This window comes from Thamnophis sirtalis, unplaced genomic scaffold (genome assembly GCF_051295495.1).
Source record: "Thamnophis sirtalis isolate CommonGarterSnake01/CBP01778 unplaced genomic scaffold, rThaSir2_p1.2 scaffold_9, whole genome shotgun sequence".
Classification (NCBI taxonomy): Eukaryota; Metazoa; Chordata; class Lepidosauria; order Squamata; family Natricidae; genus Thamnophis; species Thamnophis sirtalis.
The window spans coordinates 67,656,624-67,672,173 of record NW_028261389.1 but is presented as its reverse complement, the minus strand read 5'-3'; the positions used below and the strand labels follow the sequence as shown (position 1 = coordinate 67,672,173).

General features: G+C 42.3%; 1 protein-coding gene across 2 annotated transcripts in view; it reads left to right on the top strand.

Moving 5' to 3' along the window:
- Positions 1-15,550, top strand: part of GRAMD4 (GRAM domain containing 4) — a 107,890-nt gene that overhangs the window by 44,446 nt on the left and 47,894 nt on the right. For both annotated transcript variants that reach the window (XM_087722169.1, XM_087722170.1), the window contains exon 3: positions 10,923-11,043. In XM_087722169.1, coding sequence (XP_087578295.1) covers positions 10,923-11,043 — 121 coding nt within the window. The remainder of the gene's footprint in view (positions 1-10,922; positions 11,044-15,550) is intronic.

Sequence of the window (15,550 nt, the reverse complement as noted above, 5' to 3'; positions counted from 1 at the left end):
CCTGAAAACAGTGAAGAGCTGGCCCATGGTGCCTCTGCCAGCCAAAATGGCATTTGGGAGGGCCACAAGTGGCTCAATTTCCTTGGTAGAGGGTTGCTGGAGGCTGTTGCAGCTGAAAATGAAGCTCATGAGGGCGCCTGTGGCTCTCCTGAGCTCCGTTTTCTCTGGCGGAGGATTGCAGGAGGCCATCACAGCCGAAAACAGAGCTCGGGAGCCCATTTTTGCTGGCAGAGCACTCGTACCACCACAGGCCCGCCCCCCCCCCAAAGTGACATTGAGCTGGCCAGGCCCACCCTGGCCACGCCTACCCTGGCCCCCCAAGTCAAACGTAACCCTGATGCAGCCCTCAATAAAATCGAGTTTGACACCTCTGCATTAAAACTTTAGTGTTGGTGGGGGATTCAGATTAACTCTGTTATATTTTGGGGATTTGTTGTGTTGGGGATTTTTGTTTGTGTCGGTATTGTTATTTAAATGGCCCCGAGTCTTTGAGGTGGGTGGCATACAAAGTTTGTAGGTGTGTATAAAAGTATTTTAAGGAACATTGATTTTGTTGTCCTATCTGGAGGCTAGTAAGCTGGCTACATATCAGCTGGGTGAAATTTCTCTTGCAGTTTTTCGTTCTCCCCCATTTTTGCAATCTGACTGTTGAGAATCATTGCATAATACGGTGGGTGGATGTGATTGGAGAAAAGGATTTGTTGCACCAAATATAGAATAGAGGCTTGTTGGGTATAAAAGCTTTCCAACATTTTGCTGAAGTTTAATGTTAATTTAATGTTGGCGCTGCTAGATTTAATTGTTCCTCTGTCTCCTAAAACTAGGCATTGCATAATTCCCTCTCTGACAATTTTTAACGGAAGGATAGAATATTAATTGCTGAAACACTTCTCTTCTGCCTTATAGCACACAAAGTGCTAAAAAAAGCTCCCCAATCAGAAAAAAAAAGGTTGAAATTTATAAAATGGTGACAGTTGCAATGTTAACTTCTGTGGCAGTACATCACTTGGACTTGAGGGACAAAAGGACGTTTGGGAATATGTCAGGATGTTAACTTGACACTTTCAGACAGTCCCTTAAAGCAGCGGCATCTTTTCCTGGGATTGCCCTATTCTCCTCTGCAGTTGAAGCAGTGCCAGGAAAAGAGGCATCCATATTGTTGTGCTACTCAGCCCTATTAACATCGGACTTGAGTTGTTGGGAGAGGCTCAGCCAGGAAGAGGAGAGGGGGGCTCAAGTATGGAATTATTTTTGAGACCTTGCAGAGCCGCAAGAGATCCAGAATGGAACACAGTCCAGAGGTGGGCTGCTGGGGGTTTGCACGGGTTTGGCCGATCCTCTAGCTAGGATTCTGCCCAGTTCGGTGAACCTGCAAATGTCCACGGCCACCCTGCCACTCCCACCTCTCCCCTCCCCTCCCAGGAGTCTCCACGCAGCTAAGTTCAGGGCCTGCATGGAGGCATGGGGAAGGGGGGAAAACGGGTCTACTGGAGGTTCCGGAAGTCTGGCATTGGGCCTGTTTCCGGCCTCCGGAGGGCTTCCAGAACCAAGGGAAAGCAGTTTTCATCCTCCCAGAGGCTCGAGGAAAACCTCCAGAGCCTAGGGAGGGCAAAAAACGCTCCTCCCCCACGGTGCAGGAGGCCGACTAAGCCACACCCACCATGACCACACCCACCCAGCAACAGGGCAATGAACCCATTGCTGCAAATTTCGAAACCCACCCCTGACCTCCACCCCCATTAAGCTTCATAGAGCCTTAACTCTCTGTTCCCAGGCTAAGGCTACCAGTTTGAGGAGATTCCTGTATAATAGGCAGAATATAATAAAGTAGTAAGCTTGAATTCTACATGTGTGGGTATGGTTGCTTTGGCCCGACGGCTGTGTTAAGTGTAAAGAATAAAGAGAAATGTAGAGAATAAAATGTAGAGCCTTAAAGAGAGCAGAAATCCATTTTGAAGGCAACAAACAAACAAACATACTGCTTAAGCCTAAACAATGAAGAAGGTATGTGTAGGCAGCTTAAACCTATGTCTCCCTAATTCACATGAGTGTAACAAAGAGAAGAACTAAAACACAAAGTCAGACTTGGATGATTCTGTTTCTGTAGCCAGTATTAATGGAAAAAAAAGCTATTTTAGTCTTACCGTGGAGTTGATTTATTGAACTGATCTACATCTACATACTTTTTTTTCAATTATTTATTCATTACAGCATTAAGATTTCTGTTCCATTCCAGTTCAAACTGGCTTTCACCAGCATACAAGAAACCACATGCAATGCATTAAAAATGAACAGAACACAACATTAATAATATAGTAATAGTGCCCTCTGTCAGGGCAGGTCCAAGCCAACCCCAAGAGCTGGAAGAGACATTGGAAATCTTCTAGTTGACTCCACCATGCTCAAGGCAGAAGACCTTAGTTGATCTTGGTCAAATGGTTGTCTAGTCTCTTCTTGAAAACCTCCAGCAATGGAGCACCCATAACTGCTGGAGGCATGTTGTTCCATTGATTGTCCTCACTATCAAGAAATTTCTCCATTGTTCTAGGTTCTATCTCTTTTTAGCAAGCTTCCACCCATTACTTCTTGCCCTGCCTTCAGGTGCTTTGGAGAACAAGTTGACCCTCTTTTCTCTGTGTTAGCTTCTTCTCTTTGATAGGCTAGACCTACCTAGTTCCCTTAACTGTTCATCGTATGGTTTAACCTCCAGACGTCTTTTTATCTTTGTTGCTCTTCTCTGTGCAATATATATTATCACTTCTCATGATCTAGACACTATCCTTGTGTTGATACAGCCTAGGGCTGCCTTGGATTTTTTGGCAGCTGCAGCACATTGCTGGCTCATACTTAAGTAGTGGTCCATTAGGACACCTAAAACTCTCTCTCAATTACTACTGTTGAGCCACTTACTGCCTATTCCAGTGATGGGAACCTTTTAGGCACAAAGAGCCCAAACCAGAAGGCACACATGCCAGAGCGCTGGAAACCCAACGACCAGCTGGCTGGCATGCATGTGCACCTCGGAAACCTGATGACCAGCTGGTTGGCACACACATGCCTTGGAAACCCAATGACCAGTTAACTGAGCTGGGGTGACGGTGTGTGTGCCCACAGAGAGGGCTCTGCGTGCCACCGGTTTGCCATCACAGGCCTATTCTATACCTATGCATTTTGATTTTCATGCCTAGGTGCTGGTCCTTATTTTTCTCAGCACTGAACTGCATCTTGTTACCCAGTGTTTAAGTTTGTCAGGTTCTTTTTGAATCTTGAGTTTATCTTGTTAACAATGTTAGCAGTGGAGTTTTCTGCACATTCGATGAATTTGCCTTCTAGTTCCTCATCTAGATCATTTATGGTAATGGTGAAGAGCACCGGGCCCAAGAGAGAAGCTTGATGTGCCCCACTGATGCTCCCCCCCCCATAGATATGGTTCCATTGAGCCCTACATGTTGGGTGTGATTGGTCAGCCAACTGCAATCCATCTCTTGGTGGTACTGTCTAGTCCACATTGTTCTCTCACCAAGTAGTAGGCTCTGGTCTACTTTGTCAAGTCCAAATATACTATGTCCATAGCATTTCCCTGATCCAATAATTGAGTCACTTTGTCAAAGGAGGCAATAACATTTGTCTAGCATGATCTGCTTTTAACTAACCCATGTCATGTTCTTGTAATTGCCTTCTTTGCTCTAGGTACTCACAAATTTTCCACTTGATTATTTTTCCCCAGGATTTCCCCAGATTTTGATGTCAAGCTGACTGGTCTATAGTTTCCAGGATCCACTTTCCCTCTTTTAGTAGATTAGAATAGCATCAGCTCTCTTTTAGTCTTCTGGTAGTTCCTCTGTGCTACAAGAGCTTTTAAAGATTATATTCAGTGGCCCTGAGATTACTGTATTTTTCAGAGTATAAGATGCATTTTTTTCCCCTCAAAAAAGAGGCTGAAAATCTGGGTGCGTCTTATACACTGAATACAGCATTTTTTGACTCCCGAAACCCCACCCCTTCACCAAAATGGCCATGTATAGCCTTTAGGAGCCTTGCAGAGTGCTCCTGGGGACTGGAGAGGGAAGAAATGAGCGAAAAACAGGCTATGCATGCCCTTTTTTGGGATAAAAACAAGCCTGTTTTTGCAAAAAACAGGCCTTTTTTGCTCGTTTTTGCCCCCCCCCCCCAGGAGCACTCTACTAGCCTCCTAAAGGCTATTCATGCCCTTTTTTTGGGGAAAAAACGAGCCTGTTTTCATGAAAAACAGGGCTTTTGGGGAATCTGTAGAGTGCAAAAACTTTTTTTTTGAAAAAGTTCCTCTTCAAAACCTTGGTGCGTCTTATACTCTGGTGCGTCTTATACTCCGAAAAATATGGTACATCTTCCAGGTCCTTTTGGACCCCTGGAATGTAAACTATTATTTTTTGGGACAACCTCGACAAATAAACAATATGAAGGCTGTCTTGGTAGTGGCCCATTCCTTCTATCTCTCAAAGCCATTCCCAAAACCCATTACATCACTTCCCAACAATCGATAAAAGCAATAGAATAAAAACAGAGCAATCCTTTCCACCAGGCAACAGACCAACCAAACTATTAACCTTCTGACTCAATCCCTCCCATTTTAGCCTAATGTTTATGTCGTAATGAGCCTGTTCACCATGGCTTCTGAAAGGCTAGGAGGGTAGGCTTCCCTTAAATTTCAGATGGAAGGCTACTTCAGAAGGCTGGGACAGCTAAATGGAAAGTGTACCTCTAAGGCCCCATTTGGGTCCTGATAGATAGCGTAATAGGAACCCATAATATATCAACTCTGCCAGCACTTACAGGCTTGGGAGAAGCCATAGGTTTAATTACAGAAAGCTTTATGTATGGCTTGTATTGCAGTTTTTTATGTGATTCCTTTCTCAAATTATTAATAAGTTGTGCAGTTTGCTAAATCAGAAGAGAGAAGGTGACTCTGGAAGAACGGATTGTTCCTGCTAAATAGTCTGGCTCAGAATTAAGCTTCACTGAGTTCCTTGGGCCCTACTCCTAAATAAATCAATATAAAAATTATAGCTTGAGAAGGCACTGAATTCACCCAGGGTACTTACTTCTAAACAGGCATGCTAAATGTCCCTTTTCTCAGTAATTATGTGAAAACCTTGCCTTCATTTATAATTTAAAGACATTTCTGCTTCACCTTCTAAGAACTCTGCGTTGACGTGCCTAAAATACTGTGCAGTTAGATTAATATCTTATGGGGACAAAGTTAAGTGCTAAGCAAGTGTAACTTTCCATTTGTATGGCCGGGTGTGTTAATAAGAAAATCAGATTGATGGGGACATCGGAAAAAGGGGTAAAAATAAAAGCCCAAAATGCAACTTGTTTCATCATCCTTATTATTAAATCATTGCCTATTGTAGTTAATAGGGGATGGAGATTAGAACTGACAGTGGAATTACATCCAATTACATAGAACTAAATTCTGTTATATTGATTCTGGATTACTTGGTAGTATCTCAGTCGGCATACTTTTAACCCTGGTTTCAGTGGCAGAAATACTTGTGATTCCCAGTGGCTGCCTTTTGGAGTATCACCATTTCTCAGAACACAGTAAAAGCATTGAAGCAGATAATGGAGTGCAATTTTAGCCTTTCAAAATGACACTAACCTACCTGTCTATTTACTGTTAGGTCAGCCATTGATGATATGATGTTATTTTTCACAGATGATTGCATAGCTAATCTTCCAGAAAACAAAAAAAAGACAAAAAAAAAAAACAACCAGGAGTGATTCTGATTTCCTTTTTAACATGCAGAGACAAATAAAAGGACAGCGTAGGAATTCATATTCCTAAAATGTTGGGGGAGGGAGTTGTATGTAGAAAATCGATTTCTACTGTGTTTCCCTGAAAATGAGACCTCTCCGGATCATAAGCCCAATTGGGCTTTTGAGTGCATGCGCTAGAATAAGCCTTCCCCTGAAAATAAGCCCTCCCCAAAAATATTGCAACACAGAAGCAGCCATGAGGTGACCATGCTCGCCGCGTCCTGCACCTCAAAAATAATAAGACCTCCCAAAAATAAGGCCAAGTGCTTATTTCGGTGGGGGGAGGTGTCAAAAGAAAATAAGACCCTGTCTTATTTTTGGGGAAACACGGTAGATATATGTCTATTGAATGCATTGAAAGAAAATATCCCATTATAAAATTAAAAGCTCTCAAGGTCTGGATTTTTTGCATTGCATCTGAGATATACTTTGCGATATTTAAATGTCCTATTCCGTATATAAATGAAACATGTTGCAAATAATGATATTGGCACATTTTCAGTTTTACTTTCAGTGTTTATGTATATATTATAGATTTAAAAATTGGGAAAAAATGCATTGTTGCCCATAGAGTTCTTGATCAAAGTTAATGTTTTCCTTGCAGATCTGTGGTTGAATTTTCTGGTTAATTCTTTATTTCTGAAATGGAGTTTTCATAGATTCAACCTTTCTAACTCATCTACATCTCTTGCTACAGTAGCATTTTCCTGGAATGAAAAAAAAACCCTATAATTATCAACAGCAATATATTTATCTTTAAGTGATACCATTGTTAACTTCATTATAACACAGATATGTTTTGAGGCAAACTTTATTGTCTATATTTGTTTTTTCTTTTCTTTTTTCTCTATTTTTTTTAAAGTAATCTTTATTAGTTATACATTTTTTTAAAGAATAAAACATACAAATACAATTTTAAACATACAACACCCCCCCCCCCCCGCGGTGACAGTCATTCACAGCCCAACTTTTTTTTTCCTTCCTCATTGTTAGGTCTCTAAGCCACATCTTCTCATTACAAAATTCAGGGATCTATTACAATACCCATGTTCACTTTTACTTCCCATTGTTAACAACTGCTATTTGACTTTCCCTGTTTTAAGTCCCTGCTGTTCTCCTTGTCGCCCACATATACCATAAGTTCCAGCTAAGATAATGTTCCGTTTCTCCTTTGTCTCTCAGCCAACCCGTCATTCTGTCCATTTCTGCACATTCATAGATCTTTTTAATCATAGCATCTTCCGACGGTATGGTAGTGGATTTCCAAAATTGTGCATAAGTTATTCTTGCGGCCACAATTATATGTAGGCTCAAATGCCATATTGAATTGCTCATGTTTTCTGGTTTAATGCTTAGTAGAAGGTTCTCGGGTTTCCATTCCATGCTTGCCCCGGTAACCTCTTTTAGCCATTTTTGAGTCCTTCTCCAGTATTTCGTGGCCTCAGTACAGGACCACCAAATATGGTATATTTGTTTTTTCCACCAGGTATAACTACTATCAGCTCTCGTAATCCCTGCACAACATGTTCGAAACTCAGGTGCAGCTTTAGAAATAATAATTTTTAATATTAATAGAGTGGCAGTTGTGAGCTTGACTATAGCTCCTTCTTGATCTATTTCATGCATAACCATGTATTCTTACTCTCTCACCTTCTTATACATATGCATCTCTTCCAGGGGTGAAATTCAGCAGGTTCTGACAGGTTCTGGAGAACCGGTAGCGGAAATTTTGAGTAGTTCAGAAAACCAGCAAATACCACCTCTGCCTGGCCCCAGAGTAGGTTGGCAATGGAGATTTTGCAATATCCTTCACCCAGGAGTGGAGAGGGAATGGGGATTTTGCAGTATCCTTCCCCTGCCACGCCACCAAGCCATGCTCACAGAACTGGTTATCTTCCTTTCTTTAAGGTTATACTGTAGTCCCCAATTTATGACTGATCTCTTAAAGACCATTAGAAGTTTTGATGGACAGCCCCCCCCCCCCCAAGCTACTTTTAACATGACCTCAAAGTCACAACATCACCCTTCTTGCAGTCACATAACCACATTTTGGAAGCTTGGCAGTGGGGCCACATTTATACCTGTTTGCAGCACCCCAAGGCCGTTTGACCATGTTTTATGACAGTTTTGCCAGAAAGCAGTCTTTATTTTTGGTTTCCTGCCAAAAAAAACCCCCACCCATGCCCATTAGCAAACAATGGGTCACTTAATGACCATCACATTCATCTAGCGACAGCCAGAAGAAAGGTAATAAAACCAGGCCCACTCCCATGGTGATGTGCTTTATGATAATCACGATTTACAACCAGAATTAAAGGTTAACAGAGTTGGAAGGAACCTTGTAAGTTATCTTGTCCAACTCCCCTGCCCAAGCAGGCAACCCTACACCATTTCTGACAGATGGAAGTTCAGTCTCTTCTTGAAAGCTTCCAGTGATGAAGCTCCCACAACTTCTGAAGGCAACTTCTGTTCCATGGGTTGATTGCTCTCACTCTCCTTATTTCCAGGTTAATTCTCTCCTTCAGTTTCCATCCATTATTCCTTGTCTGGCCTTCAGGTGCTTTGGAAAATAGCCTGACCACCTTCCTCTCTGTGGCAGCCCCTCAAATATTGGAACACTGCTATCATGTCTCCCCTGGTTCTTCTCTTCACTAGACTAGCCATGCGCAATTCCTGCAACTGTTCACCATATGTTTTAGTCTCCAGTCCTCTAATCATCTTGGTTGCTCTTCTCTGCATTCTTTCTAGAATCTCAACATTTTTTATAGTGTGGTACTCCAGGTGTGGTCTTACTAAGGCTTTATAGAGTGGTACCTCACTTGATCTTGATTGTTGTTGTTGTTAGTTGCAAAGTTGTGCCAAACCCATCGTAACCCCATGGACAACGTTCCCCCAGGCCTTCCTGTCCTTTACCATCTCCCTGAGTCCATTTAAGCTCACGCCTACTGCTTCGGTGACTCCACCCAGCCACCTCATTCTCTGTCGTCCCCTTCTTCTTTTGCCCTCAATCTTCCCCAGCATCAGGCTCTTCTCCACTGATTTGATTTTGATTTGATTTTATTAACATTTGTAGGCCGCCCTTTTCCCTGAGGGGACTCAGGGCGGCTCACATAAAATCAGGGAGGGGAAATACAACAATGACATAGACACATATAATAAAAGTAATAAGCAACATACATTCATCATTCGGGAGGGGCAACTATCCTTGTCCCCAGGCCTGACGGGCTAGCCAGTTCTTCAAGACTGTGCGGAAGGCCTGGACGGTGGTGAGGGTACGAATCTCCACAGGGAGTTCGTTCCAAAGGGTCGGGGCTACTACCGAGAAGGCCCTCCTCCTTGTAGTTGCCAGCCGGCATTGGCTGGCCGATGGAATACGGAGGAGGCCCAATCGGTGAGATCTAATTGGTCGCAGGGAGGTAATTGGCAGGAGGCGGTCTCTCAAGTATCCGGATCCACTACCATGCAGGGCTTTATGGGTGACTAATAGCACCTTGAAGCGCATCCGGAGATCGACAGGTAGCCAGCGCAGCTCGCGGAGGATAGGTGTTATGTGGGTGAACCGAGGTGCACCCACGATCACTTGCGCGGCCGCATTCTGTACTAGCTGAAGTCGCCGGATGCTCTTCAAGGGCAGCCCCATGTAGAGCACATTGCAGTATTCCAGCCTAGAGGTCACAAGGGCCCGAGTGACTGTTGTGAGTGCCTCCCGGTTCAGGTAGGGTCGCAACTGGCACACCAGGCGAACCTGGGCGAATGCCCCCCTAGTCACAGCCGTCAGATGGTGGTCAAACGATAGCTGTGGATCTAGGAGGACTCCCAAGTTGCGAACCCTCTCTGAGGGGTATAAAATTTGACCCCCCAGCCTGAGTGATGGAATATTGGTCGGATCTTTGGGAGGGAAACACAACAGCCACTCGGTCTTTTCTGGGTTGAGCACAAGCTTGTTAACCCTCATCCAGTCCATAACGGCCTCAAGGCCTCGGTTCATCACGTCTGCCGCTTCATTGAGGTGGCACGGGGCGGACAGATACAACTGGGTATCGTCCGCATATTGATGGTATCTGATCCCGTGCCTATGGATGATCTCTCCCAGCGGTTTCATGTAGATGTTGAATAGTAGGGGGGATAAGACCGAGCCCTGAGGCACCCCATATGTTAGGGGAGTCCTTCCTTCTCATTAGGCGACCAAAGCATTTGAGTTTCATCTTCAGGATCTGGCCTTCTAAAGAGTAGTCAGGGTTGATGAAGGACTGATCCATCTTGACTGTATCTCTTTGTTAATGCAATTTAGGATTGCCAAGCTCAGTTAAATAGAAAATTGAGGATCACCTGTATAGCTTCTTTCTTGGCTAGAAACACACACACCCTCCCTGGTAATTTATTTTTATTTATACCCAGATTTACATGAGCATATAAATCTGTCCTGATCTTTGCAATGCTGCATTATCCGTCCTATTCTTTCTCTACATGTTTTTTTTTAAAGTTAATATCTCAAGGATATTACAGTGGTAGGAATCTTAAGCGTTTAAAGTTTGTTTTTTCCTGTTCACCCTCCTTACTCCCCTTTCTCCTTCCTTCCCCTGTGCTGCAAAGTGTTCTTGCATACGCATGAGAAAGGATTTATCCTGAGTGCCGCACACTTCAAGTTTACAGACTTCGTAATTTGTTTAAATGGTCCTTTTGAAACCGCGGCCCACAATTGACTTGGAAAGCTCCTTCTTTGGAGCCGGCTTCTAGCCAGTCAGAGGGAGTTTAGACAATGACGCTTCGTGCTGCAGAAATCAAAGCATTTGCTGTGGAGGTCTGAGCAGGCGCAGTGATGCGAGACACCCCCCCGTCCCCCCGTGAGAGATATGGTTCCTTTCATAAGCTCCCATTGATTCATGTCAGCAGCCTAATGCTGTGCAAAAGGTTTGCGGCTCTAACTGGCTGTTGGTTTGCCCCAGATAAACTAGTAAATAAAAAGAACCATTGCTTATCGATTGCTGTATATTTTCATTTTGGAGTGTGTGCGTGGGGGGTTGTGTGGATGCTCCTGCTTCTTTTCCTCCTTCAAAGATTGAGCTGCCAGCATTTCTTCTCTTTTTTTTATAATCCTCTCTCCTCCTTCCCTCCTTCCATAGGCTGGTCCTGGGACTGTCATCATGGCTACAGGCATTCCCGATTACAACAGAACAGAGTCTGACAGATTAAATGAGATCAAAGGCCATTTGGAAATTGCCTTGCTGGAAAAGCACTTTCTCCGTAAGTACAAAAAATTTGGCCTGTGTATTCAGTATTGTATAGATAGATATTTTCTCATTATTAGTCAACACTATGTTTTTAATTGACAGGATCGTGTCATTCTAACAAAGGCATATATTTTAAATTTCCCAATTTGTATTTTGAAGTCATGATTAGAAAGAAGTTTTCAGCAATGGCTCAGAAGAGAAGATTTCTTTGTTTAGTCAAAAGTATATTATGGCACACAATAACCTCCAAACTAGTTTGTTTTCCATTCAGTATAAGATCAGAATATTTTAATGATCGAATAGAAGCAGGAATTGGATTATGATAATAAAACAAGCTCATTTTTAGATTCTGTTACTAACATAGTTCTTTTAGGAGTAGTAAGGGTTTTTCTGTAATGGTTTAAACGATAAGCCTAGTTTGGCTTTCTTTAAATTGTTTGTGCATTTAATTTCTATTTATTAAATGTATTGGTCTTGGCGCATCCAATGAATTCATGCATTTGATATATTTTCAAGTATACTCTTTTAATTATGAACAGTATAAAATTAAGCTATAAGCATTAAAAGGCAGAAAAGAACTGCAGTAAATATCTGAAACTGCTTGCAAGACAAGTAACACAAGGAGATGTTATATTGCTATAACATTTTGGATAACTAGGCGAATTGCAGCTGAATTAAGTAAAAACTCTTTGACGCCAAAGCAGGATGTTTTTGAAACATTCTCCCAAACATCATAAATCTCTGGTTCGAATGTACAAGTAAACAAGGAATGGCATCTAAGCAAATTACTGGAAAAGGATACAGCATTAGTTTGTTTAACTATTTTGTGGCAAGATACAATTGATGCGGTAAGAAAAAACCCTGTGAAAAAAAAAGAAAAGTGTGCAAATCTGCTAAATAAAAGGAATAGCAAGATTGATATATTTGATTCCATAATATCACTGAAGGTAACATCTACAGTATACCAAGATCTCCCCCCAAAAAAATTCTGATAAAAATACAGCAGCAATCCTTTGTCTGCCTATTTGTTGTGCCAGGGGTGGGTTCTGGCAGGCACTACTGCCAGTTTGCTTATGTGCATGCTGTGTGTGTGTGCACGCTTGATGTGCACTGTGTGCGCATGGACAATGCAATTAAAATTGTTCTGTGCATGCATAGAACTGAAAAACAAAATGGCGGCGCCATAGGTTGAGAACAGGTTTGGGGGCGTGGCAGGCCTGGTTGCTGCCGGTTCCAGCGACGTAGGCTACCAAACCACTACCGGTTCAGCCAAATCGGTAGGAACCCACCCCTGGATAGTGTGTCAGCCCTTTGAGGTAGTTCAGACAGGAAACCCAACAGACAGGTCCATTTTTCAGATCATTGAACGCCACTTTGAATGGTCAACTTGTGTCTCCATTGCTCAGGCCCACGGCTTGCATATCGTTGTTGATGATGTCTTGCCATCTCTGTTTTGGATGCCCACGAGGTCGCCGGTCATTTATTTCTAGTTGGTAGGCTGTCTTGGCAACGGTGGGAGGTGCTGCTCTCTGGACAGGAATCCCAACCCATGAGTCCTAATATGACATCTATTGTAAATTTACAGCTTGATTTAAATCAACCGGATTTATATCACGATTTAAATCACTAGTAAAAGGGCTTGATTTAAATCAGCTCTATTTAAAACATAATTTTTGAAGAGCAAATGTCATCTCTGTCCCGCAGCGGCTCCTCCTCTGACCTGCTGTTGACTCACCGACAGTCCCAATATTGCAGAATATACAGCCTCTCGTGCTACATAATTAAGCTCCATTTCATGCTGAATAAGCTAATTTATTTATTTATTTTTTAATTGAAAATTTTAGAAAAAAAACTTTTACAAATGTTTACCTCCCCCCCTGCCCTCCCCCCCGAGCCCCACCACCCCCAACCTTCCCCCCCCACCGCGACTTCCCAGAACCAATACAGGGTATAAATCTTTAACAAAGATATTCTAAAATAAACTTAAAGAATGTTAGTATCATCTTTCATTTGAGCTTTAACTCCTCTTTTGCTAGGCTAACTCTAAACAGATTATATCATTCCTTGTTTCTTCAGTCATAAACTATCTGGAATTTCTTAGTCCCATATTTATTTTGAATATAGTCAATCCATCTTCTCCACTCCAGTTTATATCTCTCATTTGACTGAATAAACTAATTTATTAATGTATCTTAAACTCTTTTTTTTTTTACTCCAAAAGCATTTTATTAAAATAAATTTGATAAAAATAAAAAAAAATCTGATTTAAATAAAAACATCGATTTAAATTAAAAAAAAAACGATTTTTTTTTAAAAAAAAATCATTGATTTTTATCTACCCTGATTTACAGTAAGAATCTTGTAAGTTTGAAAGCACTGCCCCCTCCCCTTCCGCTACCTTTATGTTCCAGAGAAATGGGGAGGTTTCCCTTCTGAGATGCTTTCTCTACCCCCTGTCCCTCATCTTTCGTCTAGTGTCAGATTTCTCTAATTAGATTCAGATTCAGATTCAGATTTAGTTTATTTGTATGCCGCCCTTCTCCTGGAGGGACTCAGGGCGGCAAACAACTCCGAAGTGGAAAAAGGGGACACAGACACAATACACGTAATTAAAATACACAAAAGTCATATAGCCATACAAGTCGAGAGGGGAGGGGAACTCATCAACCCCAGGCCTGCCAGCACAGCCAGGTTTTGACGGCTTTCCGGAAGGCCTGGAGAGAGGTGAGGGTCCGAATCTCCGTGGGGAGTTCATTCCAAAGGGCCGGAGCTGCTACAGAGAAGGCCCTCCCCCGGGTGGTAGCCAGATGGCATTGGCTGGTAGACGGAACCCGGAAGAGGCCGACCCTGTGCGATCTAACGGGTCTATGGGAGGTAATTGGCAGCAGGCGGTCTCTCAAGTACCCAGGTCAATTAGACCATTGCCAAGGCTGTGTCTTCCAAGATTATGCTCAGATTTATTACACGGTAACATTATATTTTCTACCCCTTTTCATCCATTCTAAATATCTGAGCAGAAGCAGGAATCTGTCCCTGGAAGCATGTATTAATATCAGGCTAGAATTCCAGAAGAAATCAATAAATGAGTATATACGTATGTCTGCCCTTTGAGGTAGACCAGGCTATGAAACCAAAGTTATGAATAATATCAATGAATATTATTTATGACAAGGTTGTAATAATAGAATCCTGACAGTCTCAATCTGCTTCCGTCCTCCTCCTCTTTATTTTCAAGAGAACTAGGGCAATTAATTCAGTCTGTTTTCTCAAATTCACATTTCCGTATTGGACTCAAAATTTATTTTGCCCATTGCCTTGCTTGCAGCTTTTCCTCTTGTTTTTCAAGGTTATTCTTATTTCCCATTACAATATGTATATTGCTAGTGCAGAAATCTAGGCAGTTGCTGTCTATTTAAACATAAGGAATATTTTTGGCTGAATATAGGAGCTCCATTGCCAGAGAGACAAAGGATAAAACACTTTTTAAGCGCAGAACATCCTTATAATGCAGCTCAGACAGGCTCTTAAGTCACTCTAATTATAAGTAGAAGGAGGAGGTAAAACACAATCAGACTTGGAAGATTCAGTTACTATAGCCACTTTCAATTTAGCCTTCCTCTGGAGTCTACATAGCAGAGCTGACATCAATCTTGCTGGTCTCATTGCACTGTACTTCCTCTTCCTTGTTATAGTTCATCTCCAACAAACTCACTTATTTTATTCTTTACTAGCCGATAACCCGGTGTTGCCTGGGTATTTATTTATAGGGGGGAAATTTCTGGACAAAGAATAATTTCTAATGTTGGATTTTCCCCCTTACCAGAGGGAGCTTCCTTGTGGAGTACTGTGAAGCTGTTACCATGGCAACTCCATTGCGCTGTACAGTAGAAGCCAGTACGGCAGCACAGCACAACAGGCTGCATCTTAACAGAAAACACATCCCAAGGGGTGTTAGGGTTGTCTTAACCTGACAGTATTTTTCTCTAGAGAGTAAGTCATCTGTGTACCAAGTTTGGTTGAAATTGCTCAAGGCGTTCCAGAATGATAAAGAGCTGCAGGGGCACTTAACCTAACACACACCATTGTTTTGTGAGACAACACCTTGTTACTGAATATGGCAACTTGAGGAATGAACCAAGACGACTCCTTTGGATCAGAATTTTAGGAAACATTGTGGAGAAAGTAACCCAGGCAGTCCTCAACTTAAGGCCACAATTGAGCCCAGAATTTGTGTTGCTAAGTGAGAAGTTTGTTAAGTGAGCTTTGTCCCATTTTAGGACTTTCCTTACCACATTTGTTAAGTGAAACACTGCAATTGTTAAATTAGTAACATGGCTGTTAAGTGAATCTGGCTTCTCCATTGCCTTTCCTTGTTGGAAGGTTGCGAAAAGGGATCTCATGACCTCAGGACATTGCAACCGTCATAAATGCGAGTCAGTTGTCAAGCATCCAAATGTAAATCATGTGACCATGGAGATGATGCTATGGTCCTAAGTGTGAAAAACAGTCATAAGTCAATT